Source organism: Cucumis melo, chromosome 4 (genome assembly GCF_025177605.1).
Source record: "Cucumis melo cultivar AY chromosome 4, USDA_Cmelo_AY_1.0, whole genome shotgun sequence".
NCBI classification, from domain to species: domain Eukaryota; kingdom Viridiplantae; phylum Streptophyta; class Magnoliopsida; order Cucurbitales; family Cucurbitaceae; genus Cucumis; species Cucumis melo.
In genome coordinates, this window is record NC_066860.1 from 9,715,922 (window position 1) to 9,738,710 (window position 22,789).

The 22,789-nt window shown below is 32.3% G+C and overlaps 1 protein-coding gene across 1 annotated transcript; it reads left to right on the top strand.

The window, feature by feature from the left end:
• Positions 1–1,181: 1,181 nt before the first annotated feature.
• Positions 1,182–22,233, top strand: LOC127148921 (L10-interacting MYB domain-containing protein-like). Its single transcript, XM_051083350.1, has 3 exons — positions 1,182–1,290; positions 21,262–21,632; positions 21,712–22,233. Exons 1-3 carry the CDS (start codon positions 1,182–1,184, stop codon positions 22,231–22,233), a joined length of 1,002 nt encoding a protein of 333 aa, XP_050939307.1.
• The last annotated feature ends 556 nt before the right edge of the window (positions 22,234–22,789 follow it).

Below are 22,789 nucleotides of genomic sequence, written 5' to 3' on the forward strand. Positions count from 1 at the left end.
GCATTGGATCAATGCGTTTGTATCAAATACAAAGTGAGTCGTATCCATAGTGTTACCAGGATAAGGTACCCAGTCTTAACCCTATACTATAGACTCTTTAAGCTGATCTTGAACATTGATCCCCGTATGTCTTTACATACTGTTCAATACTCATCAAACAGCTTATGATGTTAGTTTATTGGATTTAGGTTATTCAGACAAAACTAATAATATAATCAATAACACTTATTAAAATAATAATAAAACAATTTATTAATAATAGTCAATGGATTATATTTACTATCTTCAAGTTTTAGGATAAAAAATCTAACAATATATGCACTAACGTATTTATGCACTTAAATGTGTATAATCATTTGTTACATTGATTTTAGGTTATAGAATTGCGTGAGTATGAAAATCTATCTCACGATTTCTTCTCACTTGCGATGGAACCATCATTTGACGTTCGTTGTTATAATGGATGCATTGTGGGTGGGCTGAGATTTCACAGGTCAGAACATGATTTCCGGTACATTACACAAAATAGTGGAGTGATGGTAATTAGTGAAAGCAATGCAAATAGAAGTGGCAACAATAATTTCTACGGTATTCTGGACGAAGTGTTGCACGTTCAATATTCGATGGGAAGAAGTGTTTGGCTATTTAAGTGTCGGTAGTATGACACGAACGTCAAAAAAAGTCAAAGAATACACGTGGAATTATGGTACAAAGCTATCAAGACGTCCCGTTTTTTGATTCGCCGAGGAACTGATAATTCTTAGACGCAAGCACAACAAGTATTTTACTTAGATGACCCAAAAAATGGTAGTAATTGGAAAGTGGTGCAAGTGGTCTAGAATAAGCGTATATAGGACATGCCCGAAGTGAAAAATATTGAGAATGAGCAACTAAATGTACTAAAAATCATTGTCAACCATCGAGTGGATGAACATATCGAGGATGACACTCTGTGCAGGACTTACGTTGATCCCATAATCGTTGAAAGAGCAGTTGTGCGTAAGGTCACTAACGACTTCATAGACGATGGAGATGAAATATTTTCACATGAAAGCGAAACAAGCGACGACGAATGATAGTGACAAGCCACTTACCCACATATTTATTTAGTTTATATTTCGAATCTAATTTTGTGTTCGTATTTGCTTATTGAATGTTTGTTTTCTATGTCAACAAGCACTATGTCGAGATTTCCGATTAATTTCGATGAGATAGATGCGATGTTCCTCGAGTTCATCGAAGATCTAGATAACCTTACAGAAGGGTCGTCATCAATGGGCAAAAATTCAGGTGAGTCTAATGGTATACGTTTTAACTCATGATTATTTGGACTTTTTTCTCACATTAACTTCTTGTTATAATTTATTCAGCAGGTACTGCTAAACCATTTGCGACTTCAAATCCTAGGAGATGTGCATAATCTCGACTCCTAGAGTTAGAGCACTACGTTGCAGCCAATGGAGGATTTCGATGTCGATTGGCCCTGATGCAGAGAAGCCTATTTTGCCACACACTGTTCATTTCAGCTAGGCGATAGGCGTGTGTGTGCAAAAGACATTTCTAGTTTGCTGCTTTAAATGGGCGTACGTAGGCAGAGAATACATCCAGGTCGTCAAGGACAACCTACAGGTACGTCCACTACACATTTATGTTTTCATTTGAAACATATTTTAGTTACACTTAAGTAGGCTAATGTGTTGTTTTTGTAATGTGTAATGGTTTTTTGTGTTTAATTTCAATGACCAAGCAATGAATAGGTTCGTTGAGCATCAAATGCTCAACATCTTTAAAGAGTTCTGGGCGACTGTCACTCGCACTTCAAAAAATACAGCGACCCTGAGAAGGCACGTGTCAACCCACTACACATATTGGTGGGACGTAATGAGGATTGACACTACCTCTGTGATCATTATATGTGTCGTGCATTCCAGTGAGCAACTAAATGCTTTGTAATGGTTAACTTTGATTTCAACTTTTAATATGTATAAGAAATAAACAATATAATTGTTTTCATGTAGGACTAACAAGGCTGCTTCAATCATAGCAACTGGTCGAAGTCATTCCTACAACGACAACACAAGCTCGCTGAGCAAAGAGGGGAGTCAGTCGATCGTGTGAGTTGTTCCAACAAACACACAATCGAGACAGGACATTCGTATCGCAGGCCGCAAAGGATGTGCATGTAAGTTAACCAAGAAATACTTCTGCCTTTATTTGTTCTCTTTAATAATGTATTTTTGACTTACTAACTTAGTTTTAAATTTTTTTTATAGAATCAAATGCTAGAACTCCAGTCCTAACCTTCCCTAAAGGGTACATAGCCACTCTCTAGGAACGAGATATGCGAGACGGTGTTGGATAGACGACCAGGCTACTCAAAAGGCCTTGGTTGGGGACCCAAACCGAACGCCCGCAAAACAGCTAGTGCGGGCAGTGTCATGACCTTATGTTCGCAATCCACGATAGAGCTCCAATTACGGTCTGAGCTTAATAAAGCTAAGCGAGTGATTGAAGAACATATAAGAAAGTAAGATGTGTTGGCTTCAAAAGTGGAACGAATGTAGAAGCTCATAGAAGACATGACTTGGACGCAGTAAAGACCACCACATTACCCCTAGCTTTGCGATGTGTATATATGTTTCCATTATTCTTAAATTATTGAAATGACATTATTTAGTGATATGCATACGTACTAAACTTAGGCACTTTTGTATCATTGTAAGCCTTGCGGTGTAGAATGGCGTACGAGGTTTGTTAGGGACATACGTTATATTGCACAGCTTTCTGTGCACGCTTTTTTTTTTTGAACGTTTACTATTTTTTATTTGTATTATGGACTTTGTTATTTTTTTTTTAACTTTTTTGTATTATGAACATTTACTATTTTCCATTATGTAATCATATTTAAATTTTTGTTCAATTTGATATTGTATTTCGAAATTTACCAATTTATTGTGAATTTTCTGTAATTGAATCGAAAATGAATGCGAATACTATAATTGAACAAAAAACATTTCAGGGAAAAAATGAAAATATATATATTTAAAATATTTTTCAACGCACCACATACGTCGGGAATATGGTGCAAACATTGCGTCGAGATGGTTATTTTCAATGCATGGCTGACGTCAGACATATGGACGTCAGAGATAGTTATTTATGACGCATACTTGACGTCGGGGATGATTTGTTTCCAACGCATGGATGATGTTAGTAATGCTGCTGTCGAGAGAAATATATTCCCTATATAGAAATATATTCTCATTAAATGAATTCAAAATAACGCCCAATAAATTATCTTAATTTTTGGGGCGTTACAATCTTCCCTCCTTTAACAACTTTCGTCCTCGAAAGTTCTAATCTTTGAACAGCTTGGGATACTTGGCTCTCACGTCTTAATTAATAACAAATTCTACCAAATTCCAAAATCTTTAATTAAATATACACACCCATGTATATATATTTAATTAATCTAACACAAAACACCAAATACATTCCTTAACTTCTAATTCCACTTAATGTAACACCCATAATAAGTTCCTTAAATTTATGGGGTGTTACAATCTTCCCTCGCTAAGAAACTTTCGTCCTCGAAAGTTTTAGTCCTTGAACAATTTCGAGTATCGAGCTCTCTTGTCATACTCTTGTTCCTAAGTAGCCTTGTCAACTTGGTAACTCTCCCATAATATTTTCCTAAGTGCAACTCTCATGTTGCGCAACGCTTTACTTCACTTGACAAAATATTACTTTTCTCAAACACTTTTCTTTTCTTTACACTTATTCAAGTAAAACTTAATTCATAAACCTTCAAAAACTACGTTCTATTTTCCAACTTCAAACTTCGACCAAAAAGGTATTCTCCACCATTTAGCAATCTTTAGAAGTCACTAATTTCTCTTTTCTTGTTTGATAAAGTTCAAACTCATGTCCAACTATTGCTTTCTTTAATGACATCAACACAACTAGTTATTCTAAAGAAATTCGTTATTTCATCACTTGTACTTTAAACTAGATGTAACTTATCCTTCATGGTAAACTCAAAACAATTTCTTGAAGTCTCACCAAAATAACTATGCACTAAAGTTTGCTTTGTTCCTTCTCCAGCAACACAATTCTAAACACCATCAAATGTGTTTGATATACTTGAACTTAACCATGCCTTTAGTTTCCTTTAAAACCACCAACATAACTAATGTCTTAGATATCCAATCACAAAGCAGTTCATCACGCTGAACACGTCCAACTCTTTTGCCTACTCAATCACCCCTTTGAGCACCTCTACGTGGCAACATTTTTCTTAAACTTCAACACCAAAACCATCACCATTTAAATCATAACATTCATGCAGTTCTAGTTTAATACAGGCAAGGTCACGTGCATATTCATAATCATGTATCATAAAATACATACCTGGCGAGTGACGAAGGACCGTAATAGCCATAGGGACAAAATCAAAGACTCACATCGTAAGTTAGTCTACAGAACCTAAAAGCTGACGCTCTGATACCAACTGTAACGACCCAACTCTTTATACTAAGCTGAGGTCGTTACTAAAACGGAACGACAATGACAAGAGACACTTTTTTGAAACGAGGGAAGAATAAATTTTCATTAAAAACGGAATATTAAAACACTGAAACATAAACGCGGAAGCAAAACTGAGTCCCCATATGGCATGTCACGGATCCTTCTCTGTCGCTCGCCAGCTTTCCTCTACCTTTACCTTCGCCTGAAATGTTAAACATAGAAAGAGTGAGTATAAACATATACTCAGTAAGGGACCTACTACTAGTCCCGCTAGGTGTCTGTTAACTTCCCATTAGAGTCCTGAAAATGGTACCCAATCTCTGGCACGTTCCCGAACACGTGCAACATGCGCTCCCGTAGGAACGAAAATCTGGTCTTCGGTGTCCCGGGGGAGCACCTAGGACATGCTGGTCTGTAGTGAACCCCGAGGTAACACTAAGACAATCGGGATGCGAGGACCCCGTCGAATCACTCGAATCATATCTATATCCATGCTAGACTGGCGTCTCGTCGGACCACACAGTTCTAAATAGGTGGTGATCCCGAAGGACACCCATGCAGGTACGACTCTAATAGACAAAGTTAACAGAACACCCTATCCAATGCATGTAGCATAACATAACATCATAACATGGCATGAGTATTAATCTTAACGTCCTTAATCATGTGATTAATATATCATGCATTAACAATCATCAACAGTCATCAACAACATACTACCGGTCATTAACATAACATCAGTCATCATCATCAATCATCAACATAATAATCTCAGTCATCATCATCAACATCAACTATCATCATAATCTCAGTATAATCATTATCATCAAATTATGCATTTTAGCTACCATCAATGCATAACCATAATTACATGCGGTCTCTTGAATTCAGTTCGAAGGTCTAGTAGGAGAATCTCTTACCTGGAGATTTTAGCCAAACAAAGGTACTCCCTAGTTGACAGTAAAATTCTCCAATTAACTTGATCCTAATCATAAAAGGAACACTTAGTATCTTAATTAATGAAATTAGCAATTGGCTAACATCCAAAAATTCTCCCAAATTAATTAACTTTCTAAAAATTGGGGTTGAAACCAATTCAACCTTGATTGGGAAAAATCCAAGATTTAGATCTTAAAAAGTTTAGCCAATTGAACCTTTTACAGAAAACCCAAATAGATCCAAAATTAAATTAATAAAATATTAATTTAATTTTATTTGCTTACCAAGGTTACTCAAATGGAGGTTGAAAAATCCTCTTATCCTTGATGAAAAATTTATCACTTTAAATCCTCAAGCTTCCAAAGAGACCAATCTTAACTTCAACTGAGGCGGCGACAGCAGAGGGTTATCTTAGAGAAGAAGATGAAGAACCTTTTTCTTTTTCCTTTATTTTCCAACTTAAGCATTCCAATCTATTTATAGACCCAAATAATAACAATAATAATAATAATTATTATTTCCTTTTCCTTTTCCTTTCAGGATATATATAATAACAATAATATTTATTATTATTATTTTCTTTTCCTTTTCCTTGTAGGATATATATATAATACCAAAAAATATACATATATCTTTATTCTCATTATCTTTCCTAAATCAATGCCTTAATCTTAGGCATTTATAACTATTAGTAATAATAATAATACTTCTTTATTATTATTATTTTTCTCTCACCAAAATCTACAATAAATATATATTTATTTAAACCATTATTCTCTCTTGCAAATAAATATATATCTTTTTTGTCCAATCAAATCAACCATCTCTCTCCTTATGGATTATCTTCTTTTCCAAACAAATATAATTATATTCCATCATATAATTAACTTCACTTTTCCATATTATTAATTAAATATATATATCCATATATATATACTCAATTAATTACAATTCCACAAAAACTAACTTTTCCCTCCAAAATCTCAAATTAACTTAAGTCCTCAATTAATTTAATCAATCAAATCTTTTCCAATAAATCACTTATAACTTCCACAACATGAATTGTCTTAAACCAACCATAACAACTTCACTCCATAATCAAGATTTATCTTTCTGCAGAATAATTAATTATCATCCACAATAATTAATTATTATTTACCTTTCTTCCAAAATAATTAATTATCTTCTACAATAATTAATTATTATTTATCTTTCTCAAAAATAATTAATTATCTTCCACAAAAAATTAATTATTATTTATCTTGCTCCAAAATAATTAATTATCTTCCAGAATAATTAATTATTGTTTATCTTTCTCCAAAGTAATTATCCTTTTACAAATAATTAATTATTGTTTATCTTTCTCCAAAGTAATTAATTATCCTTCTACAAATAATTATATTTTCCCAAAATATAATTATTTTACTTTTTCTCCTTTAATAAATATCCTTTCTCCAAAACACAACTATCTTTTCCTTAAATAATTATATTTCAACAAATATAATTATCGTTTCCTTTAACATAATAATTATATATATATATTTCCACATATACATATAATTATTCAATCTCCAACAAACTTTCCACCCCACAATTTAATTAAATAACATCCATAATTATTTAATTAAATTCAACTTCAACAACACTAAAAATCCACAACTTTACTTAATTCTCTTAACCTACCATTTAAACAAAAACTTAACAAACACCACATGCCAAAACCTCTAATTAATTAAATATTCATCCAAGAAATATTTAATTAATTTCAATTCCCACCTAAATCAAATAATTCTCATTAAATGAATTCAAAATAACGCCCAATAAATTATCTTAATTTTTGGGGCGTTACAATCTTCCCTCCTTTAACAACTTTCGTCCTCGAAAGTTCTAATCTTTGAACAGCTTGGGATACTTGGCTCTCACGTCTTAATTAATAACAAATTCTACCAAATTCCAAAATCTTTAATTAAATATACACACCCATGTATATATATTTAATTAATCTAACACAAAACACCAAATACATTCCTTAACTTCTAATTCCACTTAATGTAACACCCATAATAAGTTCCTTAAATTTATGGGGTGTTACAATCTTCCCTCGCTAAGAAACTTTCGTCCTCGAAAGTTTTAGTCCTTGAACAATTTCGAGTATCGAGCTCTCTTGTCATACTCTTGTTCCTAAGTAGCCTTGTCAACTTGGTAACTCTCCCATAATATTTTCCTAAGTGCAACTCTCATGTTGCGCAACGCTTTACTTCACTTGACAAAATATTACTTTTCTCAAACACTTTTCTTTTCTTTACACTTATTCAAGTAAAACTTAATTCATAAACCTTCAAAAACTACGTTCTATTTTCCAACTTCAAACTTCGACCAAAAAGGTATTCTCCACCATTTAGCAATCTTTAGAAGTCACTAATTTCTCTTTTCTTGTTTGATAAAGTTCAAACTCATGTCCAACTATTGCTTTCTTTAATGACATCAACACAACTAGTTATTCTAAAGAAATTCGTTATTTCATCACTTGTACTTTAAACTAGATGTAACTTATCCTTCATGGTAAACTCAAAACAATTTCTTGAAGTCTCACCAAAATAACTATGCACTAAAGTTTGCTTTGTTCCTTCTCCAGCAACACAATTCTAAACACCATCAAATGTGTTTGATATACTTGAACTTAACCATGCCTTTAGTTTCCTTTAAAACCACCAACATAACTAATGTCTTAGATATCCAATCACAAAGCAGTTCATCACGCTGAACACGTCCAACTCTTTTGCCTACTCAATCACCCCTTTGAGCACCTCTACGTGGCAACATTTTTCTTAAACTTCAACACCAAAACCATCACCATTTAAATCATAACATTCATGCAGTTCTAGTTTAATACAGGCAAGGTCACGTGCATATTCATAATCATGTATCATAAAATACATACCTGGCGAGTGACGAAGGACCGTAATAGCCATAGGGACAAAATCAAAGACTCACATCGTAAGTTAGTCTACAGAACCTAAAAGCTGACGCTCTGATACCAACTGTAACGACCCAACTCTTTATACTAAGCTGAGGTCGTTACTAAAACGGAACGACAATGACAAGAGACACTTTTTTGAAACGAGGGAAGAATAAATTTTCATTAAAAACGGAATATTAAAACACTGAAACATAAACGCGGAAGCAAAACTGAGTCCCCATATGGCATGTCACGGATCCTTCTCTGTCGCTCGCCAGCTTTCCTCTACCTTTACCTTCGCCTGAAATGTTAAACATAGAAAGAGTGAGTATAAACATATACTCAGTAAGGGACCTACTACTAGTCCCGCTAGGTGTCTGTTAACTTCCCATTAGAGTCCTGAAAATGGTACCCAATCTCTGGCACGTTCCCGAACACGTGCAACATGCGCTCCCGTAGGAACGAAAATCTGGTCTTCGGTGTCCCGGGGGAGCACCTAGGACATGCTGGTCTGTAGTGAACCCCGAGGTAACACTAAGACAATCGGGATGCGAGGACCCCGTCGAATCACTCGAATCATATCTATATCCATGCTAGACTGGCGTCTCGTCGGACCACACAGTTCTAAATAGGTGGTGATCCCGAAGGACACCCATGCAGGTACGACTCTAATAGACAAAGTTAACAGAACACCCTATCCAATGCATGTAGCATAACATAACATCATAACATGGCATGAGTATTAATCTTAACGTCCTTAATCATGTGATTAATATATCATGCATTAACAATCATCAACAGTCATCAACAACATACTACCGGTCATTAACATAACATCAGTCATCATCATCAATCATCAACATAATAATCTCAGTCATCATCATCAACATCAACTATCATCATAATCTCAGTATAATCATTATCATCAAATTATGCATTTTAGCTACCATCAATGCATAACCATAATTACATGCGGTCTCTTGAATTCAGTTCGAAGGTCTAGTAGGAGAATCTCTTACCTGGAGATTTTAGCCAAACAAAGGTACTCCCTAGTTGACAGTAAAATTCTCCAATTAACTTGATCCTAATCATAAAAGGAACACTTAGTATCTTAATTAATGAAATTAGCAATTGGCTAACATCCAAAAATTCTCCCAAATTAATTAACTTTCTAAAAATTGGGGTTGAAACCAATTCAACCTTGATTGGGAAAAATCCAAGATTTAGATCTTAAAAAGTTTAGCCAATTGAACCTTTTACAGAAAACCCAAATAGATCCAAAATTAAATTAATAAAATATTAATTTAATTTTATTTGCTTACCAAGGTTACTCAAATGGAGGTTGAAAAATCCTCTTATCCTTGATGAAAAATTTATCACTTTAAATCCTCAAGCTTCCAAAGAGACCAATCTTAACTTCAACTGAGGCGGCGACAGCAGAGGGTTATCTTAGAGAAGAAGATGAAGAACCTTTTTCTTTTTCCTTTATTTTCCAACTTAAGCATTCCAATCTATTTATAGACCCAAATAATAACAATAATAATAATAATTATTATTTCCTTTTCCTTTTCCTTTCAGGATATATATAATAACAATAATATTTATTATTATTATTTTCTTTTCCTTTTCCTTGTAGGATATATATATAATACCAAAAAATATACATATATCTTTATTCTCATTATCTTTCCTAAATCAATGCCTTAATCTTAGGCATTTATAACTATTAGTAATAATAATAATACTTCTTTATTATTATTATTTTTCTCTCACCAAAATCTACAATAAATATATATTTATTTAAACCATTATTCTCTCTTGCAAATAAATATATATCTTTTTTGTCCAATCAAATCAACCATCTCTCTCCTTATGGATTATCTTCTTTTCCAAACAAATATAATTATATTCCATCATATAATTAACTTCACTTTTCCATATTATTAATTAAATATATATATCCATATATATATACTCAATTAATTACAATTCCACAAAAACTAACTTTTCCCTCCAAAATCTCAAATTAACTTAAGTCCTCAATTAATTTAATCAATCAAATCTTTTCCAATAAATCACTTATAACTTCCACAACATGAATTGTCTTAAACCAACCATAACAACTTCACTCCATAATCAAGATTTATCTTTCTGCAGAATAATTAATTATCATCCACAATAATTAATTATTATTTACCTTTCTTCCAAAATAATTAATTATCTTCTACAATAATTAATTATTATTTATCTTTCTCAAAAATAATTAATTATCTTCCACAAAAAAATTAATTATTATTTATCTTGCTCCAAAATAATTAATTATCTTCCAGAATAATTAATTATTGTTTATCTTTCTCCAAAGTAATTATCCTTTTACAAATAATTAATTATTGTTTATCTTTCTCCAAAGTAATTAATTATCCTTCTACAAATAATTATATTTTCCCAAAATATAATTATTTTACTTTTTCTCCTTTAATAAATATCCTTTCTCCAAAACACAACTATCTTTTCCTTAAATAATTATATTTCAACAAATATAATTATCGTTTCCTTTAACATAATAATTATATATATATATTTCCACATATACATATAATTATTCAATCTCCAACAAACTTTCCACCCCACAATTTAATTAAATAACATCCATAATTATTTAATTAAATTCAACTTCAACAACACTAAAAATCCACAACTTTACTTAATTCTCTTAACCTACCATTTAAACAAAAACTTAACAAACACCACATGCCAAAACCTCTAATTAATTAAATATTCATCCAAGAAATATTTAATTAATTTCAATTCCCACCTAAATCAAATAATTCTCATTAAATGAATTCAAAATAACGCCCAATAAATTATCTTAATTTTTGGGGCGTTACAATCACTTAGGTTGGACTTAATTTTTTGTCGTATCTAAAAAGTAGAAAAATATATGACAAACTTGCAAATCTCTCTAGGTTGCCACCCACCCTAATTTCTCTATATTTTAATATGGCTTTTTATATTTTGTTAAGAAGAAGACTGAAGTGACACTACATGGAAGAAGTATTTGGGAGAGTTTTGAATTTTTAAAATATGGTTTTATACATTTGTAAATGACATTTTTTTAGTCAAAAGTAGCTATCACACTTGAAATCAGACGTTGAAATTTTGAACTCTCAATTGATACCAATAATTGTATCATGTTACAAATTGAAAAACCAAACAAATCTGAATAGATATTAAGTATGCATTCATAATGTGAATCTTTTTTTTAAAAAAATTTAATTTAGTGATTCTTTAGAAAGAAAAAAAATTGAAATCCGGAATCAACATTTATCTTTTTACATCAATTTTTAAATCATATATAGTTTTGTCAAAATTACTATGTTCAATATAATCGAAGAGTTTCATTATTAAATGAAAAAAAAAAAAGAAAAAGAATTATATAGTAAAGTAAGGGATGGAGATTACATTATTGATCGACAAATGAAATCAAGTATTTGACTAAAGAGAATACACTTCACACCTTGCACTACAAAAATAATGGGTTCCATGACCCAAGAGACAAGCTGCTGATTAAGGGTGGAGAAAAAGAAAGTGGAAATGCAATTGCATGCATATAAAAATAGCGTAATGATAGAGTTCAATTTGATGGTTTGTTCTACAGATTCCTGCAACTTTTTTTTAGCAATGAATAACTTGGAGAAGAGTTAAGTTTTCAACTTAGAAAATAGGTTTGAGTTATAAGAGGTATTTTGAATCGCAATATATATTTGAAATAATTAATATTTGTGTTTTTGATAGTGCATCATAATTGATATTTGAAAGTTAAATATTTGGGTTCAATTCAATACCGTGTAAAAAATAAAATTAAATAATTACTTAACTAAATACATGAATTAAATTTATGTTAGTTAAACACCTGGTGAACCTTAGAACTAAATTAATTACTAAAACTAATTGAACTAATATAAATCAATTATAATTAACAATAACTATTTATATTAAATAGTTAAGATAACATACGGGTCTCTTTAAAAATAAAATATTTATACTATATAAAACAATTTCAAATATAGAAAAGAGTTCGCACGTCCATAATGGAAAATACAAAAAAATTCTCATCAACCATGTCGTCAGCAACGCACGTAATATATTTAGTATACAATCGTTTAAATTTGGCTACACAATCGTTTAGATTTGGATATCCAAATCTAAACGATTTATTTTTTAAATTTTCTATACACGATCATTTAATTTGGTTACACGATCGTTTATATTTACCCAAATCTAAACAATTTTTTTCAAGATTTGGTATATGATCGTTTAGATTTGGCTATTTTTTATATACGATCTTTTATATTTTGCTATCCAAATCTAAACGACATTTTTTCAAGGCTTTTATATTTAGTACACAATTTTGAACAACCAAATAAAAGTTTGAAAAAAAAAATATATTTGATACACGATCTTGAACCAAATAATAATTTAAAAAAAAAAAGAGGAAAAGAAAAGACAATAGAAAGATTGAAAAAAATTCGCAGACGAAGAGGAGGAGAAAGACGATAAAAGGGAAGTGCAAACCTAGAATATTTAAAAATGGATAATTTCATGGACTTTGTTACATGGGCTATAAATATTTTATCGATATTTTATATTTATAAAAATTTACCATAACATAAACTATTAATAATAAAAATATTAGTTGAAATTAATTAAGTCTAAATAATATATTTATATTTAATAATTAATTAAAATTAATAGTAATAAAAATTAGGAAATTTTAAAAAATAACAAAATATTTAAACTATTTACAAAATATAGCAAAATCTATCAAACTCTCTTAAGTTTATTCAAATTCTTAGCTATATATTTTGTGAATAGTTTGATTTTTTTACTATCCATAACAATTTTATTTATAAAACTAATTACGTTATAGCATTTTTTTTAAAAAAAAAATTAGAAACTTTTGACAAACTATTTATACTTTATAGAACAAAATCACTAAAAGATAAAATTTATTGCACTAGATTTTTCTAGGGAAATTTTCATAAATATAACAAACCAGTAAAATATTCACGGCCCATGTAACAAAACACATTAAGTTAGCAATTTTTTAGACATTCCAAGTTTGCTCTTCTGTCTTTCTTCTCCTATTCATTGTGATTTTTTTATCCATTGTCTTTTTTCCTTTTTTTCCAAACTATTATTTGGTTCGAGATCCTGTATCAAATATAAAGATCTATTTTTTTCAAACTTTTATTTGGTTATTCAAGATCATGTACTAAATATAAAAAATTTGAAAAAAAACGTCATCTAAACGATATGTATGAAAAATAGCAATCGGGTACATAGAATCTTGAAAAAAATCGTTTAGATTGGGGTAACCAAATCTAAACAATCGTGTAAAAAAATAAACGATTGTGTAGAAAAATCTAAACGATCGTATACCAAAAAAATTTTAAAAAAATTGTTTAGTCAAATATAAATTATCGTGTACCAAATAATCTTGAAAAAGTAAACAATCACGTAAACAAATCTAAACGATTGTGTACCAAAAGAATTTTGAAAAAATTCATTTAGCTAAATCTAAACAATTGTGTACCAAATTAAAAAAAAAATCGATCATTTAGATTTGAGTAACAATCAAATCTAAATGATCGTGTACTCAAATATAAACGATTGTGTAACTAAATTAAACAATAGAATTGAAAGAATAAATTGTTTAGATTTTGTTATCCAAATCTAAACGACAAAATCTAAAGAATCGTGTATCAAACAATAGTCAAATCTAAATGATTGTGTACCAAATATATTACATACGTTATTAGCATTTTTTGTATTTTTCATTGTAATTAAGCCTATGGGCTTTTTTTATTTTGAAAATTGTTATATATTGTGTAAATATTTTGCTGTTTTGTTATATTTTCTAAAACTCCATTTTTCTTTTAAACGTAAACATTTTTTCAAATATTTTAATTTTGACCATTTTAAATATTATTTATTTCTTAAATATGTTTCATATTTTTTTGAGGATATTAAAAACTAATGTCAGATTAGTTTAAAATTCCCTCGATAATAGTATTTTTGAGTTTTAGAAATCGAAATTCTGCTAAATAAATAGTGATATTAAATGTTTGTATGAAATCATAGGAAAAGAATATGTTAAACAAAAAAAAAAAATAAAATGTAAGAGTATTTAGATCACAAAACATCTACACATATCATCTTTCTTCTTCGCACAATTTCAATTCAAAATTCTTATTTGTACAATTAAAGTTGGTCAAAAAGCAATCGTGTATGAAGGGCAAACATAAATTAATTAAACGTCTTTATTAATTGAAATTTAAATCTTAATGATGGGACCTCTTATCCAAAATAGAATTCAAAATTTACATTTTATTTAAAATTTGAAACTATGACTTAGTCGTATAAATATATAATTCAATAGTGTAAAAAAGAAAAAGAAAAAGAAAAAAGAAAAAGGTAAAGGTGTTGATTATAATTTGAAATCAAATAATTTGGTTCCCTACTTATAATGAATATGAAATCAAGAAAAGAGTGGAAATTTTGGTTTAAGAATTTGAATTTATTTAACCTTTTTTCTTCTCAATCAACACATTCCCAACATTCATTAATACAAATACATTTCACGCGATGACTTTATGATATTCATGTTTAATTTGATTATTTTCATCCACTAATCTTCCAAAATATAGCATTATTTATTTACAATTGAGATCGAGAATTTTGTATATTTTTTTTTCATACTCAACACCTCTGTAATAGTTATATGTTACTTTGGGTTTAAGTCAAAAATTTTGTGATTTTTGTTTCACCTAAAATAGACGAAGATGTTGTTTGCTCACATTCGAATAGTCACGATCTTCTTTTTATCTAACCACTGTAAGCTTTGGATAAAATTTTTAATAATTTTGTTTTCAAACTTACAACGTAGTCCCTTCTCAAATAGCTACAATGGGTAGTATTAAAATGATTAATTTTTCTTAACATAATGTAAAATTAAAATAGATGACGATATATTATTGTATTTCATAAAAATTATAATCTAAATACTCAAATAAATGGGTTTTCTCTCAAAATTGTGAAAGGATAAGTGTAGATAAGACATAATCTTAAGCCAAAAACACTTTTAAGAATGATATATTTGACTCGGTCAAAATTCAATCTAAACATTATTTTATTTATTTAATATTTAGAAGAACAACTAACGAGCAATTAAAGGTGACGAGCCAAAATCAACCTCAATCAAAATATCAAGCCAAATAGAAAGATGATCACACCAATAATGAGAATCAACCACATCCATAACTTAACATAAACTATACCATGTGCAACCAAACTATGTGTGGTCATTGAATATGACGAAACTTGATCTTTTGATGCATTCCCATTCCCATATCCATAATATATATCTCTGAACTGCTTTTCTATTAGAGGCAATAAAACACTTGTAACGACCCAACCTTTCCGGACTAAGCTGAGGTCACTACCAAATATCAAAACTCGACCATTCAACATAAAATTTAAAACGGACCAGATACGATTCATTAAAACATTATAAACCTTACAAAAGACAGTTTCGGGCCCTATTTTTAAATAATTCAAAAAAAATCACAAAATAAAATGTCAAGTCACCAGTCCAAAATCACAGTCAAAATATTCTGACAAAATACATAGCGGAAGCGAAAAGAAAACCAGACGCGTCCATATGGCCTTCACGCATCCTTCCTGCCTCTCGTCGGTCTGCCCCTCGCTGTGCCCCTACCTGAAAAGTTAAAGAAGAAAAAGGGTGAGTATAAACATACCCAGTAAGGGACCCACTACTGGGCCCGTTAGGGGACAACAGTTAACTTCCTATTCGGGGGTACCCTACATATCAGTCGAGTGCTCCCGAAGGATGCACATATCAGTCTAGTGCTCCCGAAGGATGCACATATCAGTCTAGTGCTCCCGAAGGATGCACATATCAGTCTAGTGCCCCCGAAGGATGCACATATCAGTCTAGTGCTCCCGAAGGACGCACATATCAGTCTAGTGCTCCCGAAGGACGCACATATCAGTCTAGTGCTCCCGAAGGACGCACATATCAGTCTAGTGCTCCCGAAGGATGCACATATCAGTCTTGTGCTCCCGAAGGATGCACATATCAGTCTAGTGCTCCCGAAGGATGCACATATCCGTAAGGCACACTACCCCATAGATGAAGCTAACCGTTACCCCTCAGTCCAAACTAAACTGTCTACATCAATCACATCCCAACGGCATTCATATCACAGTCCCGCCATAGGCTTTATCAGTCCGGTAGTATAAGTTTAAACATCTACACCCTCAGTTGCTATATACATTACCGATTCGCACACCAATAGGGAAAAACCCTAGGTCCAATCGACTAACCAACCAAAACCGGACTCACGGTCCATCCCCGTCCAAATTCCATAAACCACATCCAGACCAGTGTCTTACTACATACTGAACCGTAACTTTAGGGTCCATCAACATAAATTCTCAATCCACAAATAACAGTCACAGTATATTTTCACCAGACAAAATATAGTATCAGTACTTAACAGTCAACTTGCATACAGATATTCAGTACAGTCACTAACGTGTAATCCCCTGTGGATTACTACGGTTTTAGCCTGGACTCGGGGTCCAGTAGTAGGAAAACCCTTACCTGATACTCGGTTATGCCCCTCGATCGAAATCCACGCTCGACAGATCCACCTAACGAAACACGAAAGTTTTAATTGATGACTTTAGTAGAAGTCGTTTAAAAGGTCGGAAGCGACATCCGTTGACTTACCCAAGGAAAGGAAGCTACCTCCAACCAGGCCCACCGCGAGACCCGAGAACTCAAGTGTCAACTCTGAACTACCTTCAAGGGAGAAAAGTAGGGCCATATCTTATTCCAATATTCAAACTCTAATCGGATGTAGCAACATTAGGGAATTCATCGAAAACAATCCTTACCGAAGACTCACCGTGAACCGAAGTGGAGGAAGGAAGGCTTAGGTGGCTCGGCTCGGCTCGGCTTGGACTCGGCTCGGCTCGGCTCGGCTCGGCTCGGCTCGGCTCGGCTCGGCTCGGCTCGGCTTGGCTCGGCTCGGCTTGACTCGGCTTGGTTCTCGGCTCGGCTCGGTTCGGCTCGGCTTGGCTCGGCTCGGCTCGGCTTGCTCGGCTCGCGGCTCGGCTCACTCGGCTCGCGGCTCGGCTCACTCGGCTCGCGGCTCGGCTCACTCGGCTCGCGGCTCGGCTCACTCGGCTCGCGGCTCGCTCGGCTCGGCTCACGCGGCTCGCTCGGCTAGGCTCACGCGGCTCGCTCGGCTCGGCTCACGCGGCTCACTCGGCTCGGACTGGAAGCGGTTTCGGGTCGGGTCAGCTTGGAACTGGGTCGGGTTGGATGAAAAACGACAGCCACGGTTGGTTTATTATCTTCCGGCGAACGAGGGCGGCGGCGATTCTCGGACGACTACGAGGAAGGAGGCGCTGCTGGTGGTAGAGACAGAGACGGCCGGCGGACCCGTAGCTGCTTAAGACCGAAGGAGATCGGAGACGGAGGCGGTGCTGGCGCCGTCGGAAACGAAGGAGAAGATTAAGGGGAATGGTGATGGCGCCGCTGTCGGAAGGAGAAGAGGGTGAAGAAGGAGAGATGACCGTCGGAAAGAAAAAAAAGAGAAGAAAAACTCGGGGCGGTCGGCGGCTCTGTGAAACGCGGAGACGATGAAGAGAAAGAAGAAGAAGCGGCGGCTGACTGGGGGGGTGTTCGCGCGTCTCTTTAGGGTTTTCTCTTCTTTTTTTTTTAAAATATATATATATATATATATATATATATATATATATATATATATATATAAACAAAATAAGTATAAATAAATATTAAAATTATTAATATTAAATAATTTAAAATAAATAATAATATATATATTAAATAAAAATAATAATAATAATAAATTAATAATAATAATATATTAATAATATTAATATTAAATAAATAATAATTTAATATTATGTAATAATAATGTTATTGTTTAATAATATTACTATAATATTAAATAATAATAATAATTCTAATATTAATATTATAACAAATAAAATAAATATTAATAATAATAATATAATTAATATTATATTATTATTATATCAACTTACACCAACATTTTAGAATTCTGAATAATTTACATAAAACGAGAAAATTTTTACCTTAAATTTTCGGGGCGTTACAACACTCCTTTATGATCTTGAAGCATCTATCTAAGACCGATCCCACATAAACTTGCATCCCAACCAAAATCAAGGTCTTCTCACTGCTTTTTGGCAAATAATGGTTCTTCTATGAAAAAAAATTAGAAAAGATTAAAAACTTTGGCATATGGTTCTAACAATTTGAAAGAAGCTATATTTTAGTCATTGGTCACAAAAATTATTGATCTTCTTCGTGTAGCTGAATGTCGATTATATATACTCAACATAGAAGCGTGCATATTGTTACCAAGAATGTGTCTACTATCACTGATCCAAAATCCTTCAGAGAACTCGTCATTGTTTTTTGACCAACCAAGTCAATCCTCTAAGATGGGTCCTTATAAGTACAAGAAAGTCAACAAAACAGTTCGTGGCTATGTGCTCAACCATATGGCAGACCCAATGTTCAATTTGTTCGTGGTCCAAACATCAACTAAGACAATCTAAAACGCAACGGAGTCTCGATATGATGGAGATGATATTGGACCAAAAAATATGTCACCGAAAAATAGCTACAATTCTATAACCGACGAGAAACCAATTGTTGATCAAATCCTTGAGTATGAAACTTGGTAGTAAATGTTCTATTTGAAGGTATGAAGATAAGCAAAAATTCTCCTAGCAAATGTGGTGCTTGAGAAATTTACCCTCTTGGAGTGATTACCAAATCATTTGAAGCACAAAAAGAAGAATTTAAAACTCAAGAAGCTATCACGTGCACATGCTAGGAAGAAGATAAGCTAATTTTTTTATATTTGAATTTCGGTAATGCTTACTTGGTTGAATATTCTGTTGTTAACAATGGCAATTTCAAAAATCACAAGCAACCTGGTAAAAATAATTCCTTTTAAATGAAGGGACATCACAAAGTTGCTAGTGGGAGGATTGAAAAGAAGAAATTAAGGGCCCGTTTGGTAACGTTCCTGTTTCTCGTTTTCCGTTTCTATTTCTAATTTTTAAGAAACAAATTTGTTTGATAAAGTTTCCTGTTTCTTGTTCTCAAAATAATCAGGAACGTTTCTATTTTATCTGAGAATTTGTGGGAACAAAAAAAACAAGTTTCTCTTGTTTCCTTCCCAACTTTATTTCTCTTTGTTTCTCTTTTCCTCTTCCACACGTCTTCTCCATTCTCAGTTTCGTCCTTCTCTCCGGCTAGGCATTCTCCCTTCTCGGTTTTGTCTTCTCTCCAACTAGGTGTTCTTTTTTACTCCGTTCTCTTCTCCGTTTAGGTGTTCTCTCCGGCTAGCTCTCTGTTCCTTTTCTCTTCTCCGACTACATTTTCGTTCTTTGGCTAGGCGTTTCTTTTCAACTCTCCGTTCTCCTTCTCCCTTCTCCAGTTCTCTGACTAAACGTATGTATTTTTTTCTCTATTTATTGATTCTCCAACAAGTCAAAATATGGCTCTGTCTCTTATCGATCTCCATCTCCCTTAAAAGTAGGGTTTCCATCACCTGCGTATTGTTTTTGTTGATGTGTTTTTTTCTTTTCTTTTTGTTGCTGATGGATTGATTTAAAGAAAATCTAGAGGTTACCCACCCATTGAATTTGAGGTATAATTGAATCAAGTGAGCATAGGTAAAGAAATTTGTGCTTGTTTGTTATTTCTCCGTTTCTATTGAAAATTGAAGGTATATTGACTTGGTGTTTTTCATTCAAACATCACAGATGCAAATTTAGCTTGAACAAATGAAATTTGTCTATAGTGTATTGTTTTCCCTAGTGAATTGTCCACTAAAACTTCATCAATTTGTACTGTGTTTGGTGTTGGGAAGCATTTTCTTTTACCTACCATTTCTTTCTATAGTGTGGTGCTAAATTGTTATTGTCAATTCAATGGCTTTGTTCATTATTTGTTAAGCTTAGTTTGTTTATGTAAATTTGTTCATTATTCTTACTCGAAAGGTAAAATTTTGAATTTTCTAATTAATTGTGATTAAATTGTTTGATTAATGTAATTAAAGGAGTTTAATTTAGTTTCTTTGAGTTTAGAGAATGAAGGCGTTTTAATTTATATTATTAAAGGATTTGAATTATTCAAATCTTCCCCTTTCATAGTAGATAATGGCTTTCTTGACACCCTTACAATAGCTATGTTTAGAGATGTTAACTGTTCAAAGTATAACTTAGAGTGATGAAGGTTTAATCTAAAATTTATGATGTGATTAAAGTATGCCTTCGTGGTCTTTTTCTTCATTGAATTGTTACTTAGATGATTCAATGGTTAAAGTTTAGTGAGGTAAGTATATCTCATTTTTATAGTTAAAGTGATTTTAAACCTTATTCTTGTTGCAATATTCTTCACATCTGAAAATCTAAAAACAATATTTATGTGGTAAAAGAAAGCAGAAAACCTAAAAACAAGAGACAATTGGTAAAAGAAAGTAGAAGAAGATTGAAAATAGAAAGTTCAATGGAAGTTAAGAAGAAGAAATGGGCCTTAATGAAGATGTACTTTTGCATTATACTTTTGCCAAACTCAACTCTATTATAATCCATAACCACAAAGGATGTGTAAACTATGAACATTCTATTTGTTTATTTTAATTTTGCCACTAATTTTTGGATTTGTCATTATGTAGAAAGGATGTCACAAAAATCAACTGAACAACTTTGTGTCGATGACGTTGTTGAGATTGATGAATTAAAAAGTGAGGGACCATTGTCAAATAAGAGTGAAACTTTGTTTGTAGACTTAATGGATGAAGAGGTTGCAAAAGGCAATCGACCAACTACAACATTTACAAAGACTAATTGGAATTATATGAGAAGCCAACTAAATGCTAGTACAGGATATAATTATTCTCATGATCAATTGAAAAATAAGTTTAACAAATTAAGACAATTTTACAAAGACTTCAAAAAGATATTGAGTGATATGACAGAAAATGGTTGGAATCTATTATTAGGTACCATCAATCTTAAAGAGGAGCAATGGAATGAGCTTTTTAAGGTATAACAGTTGCATTTTTTTTCAATTTCTAATCATCTTTAGGCGAATAAGAGAGCTAAAAAGTTTTCATTTTCTATAGGTGAATAAGACAGCTGAAAAGTTTAGAAAAAGTGGTTGCCCACATTATGAAAAGCTCATAAGGATTTTTGGAGATACTACTGCAACAGGTGTAAATGCTTGCCCATCAACAAGACTTATTTCAGATTCTGAAGATGAAAATGAAAATGATGTTGCAAGCAACACAAACGTTGGTGTTGAAGAGAATGATAAAGAAAAAAGCAAAAAACGAGTTCGAAGAAAGAAAGACGAATTTGGTAGTTTCTTCTCATCATTCTTAGATGTATATGCAGAGAATGCAAAGAGAAAGAATGACATCCTAGAGAAAAGATCTTTTGGTTGTACATCTAGTCAAGTTGATGAGAGCCAAACATCAAGCAAAAAAGATGATCTCCATGAAGAGTTGATAGAATGTTTAGACATTTTAAATACAATGGAGGATGTTGATGGAGAGGCTTATTCCAAAATACTGAAACTCTTGCACGGAGATCTTGCTTGGAGAAAGTTATTTTTGTGCATGCCCCGAAGAGAGATTCATAAATAGTCTTTAGATGTCACTTAGGAATGTTTTAGGATTATGTCATTTACTTTTTAATATTACACTTGAACATGGATTTTGTATGTTTGACTTTGAATTGATATGGACTTCAATTGACTTTATGGTTTGTGTTGTTTTTTAACATGGCTACGTTTTATGTATTGAGATGGATTTGTACGTTTTTTGTGTTTAATTTAGGGATATACTAGTGAATTGATATGAACTTGATTCAAGATAATCATTCTGATGACGATCTTGATTCTGACGACGATGACGATGGTATTTGCATCCTTTTTACTTTATTCTACATGAGCTTGCACATGATACAATCTTCAAAACAACCATGTAGAACCTCTGCACTGAGAGGACATGATTATGTGATTGAGTTGTTAAATGGAAACGATAGTAGATGTTTTGATTGTTTTAGAATGAAAAGAATTACATTCATAAGGTTTTGTGAAGATTTAAAATCAAAGAGAAATCTGAAATCATCTAGGTATCTTACTGTTCAAGAAAAAGTTGCTATATTCTTATTAATCATATCACATAATGAAAGCAATCG

What these genes read in the sequence shown, in the direction of transcription:
- LOC127148921 (XM_051083350.1), top strand. Translation starts at nt 1,182, where the DNA reads ATGTCGAGATTTCCGATTAATTTCGATGAGATAGATGCGATGTTCCTC. An exon ending in ATCAATGGGCAAAAATTCAG is followed by an intron (nt 1,291 to 21,261) that starts GTGAGTCTAATG and finishes GTCATTATGTAG; the next exon opens with AAAGGATGTCACAAAAATCA. An exon ending in AATGGAATGAGCTTTTTAAG is followed by an intron (nt 21,633 to 21,711) that starts GTATAACAGTTG and finishes CATTTTCTATAG; the next exon opens with GTGAATAAGACAGCTGAAAA.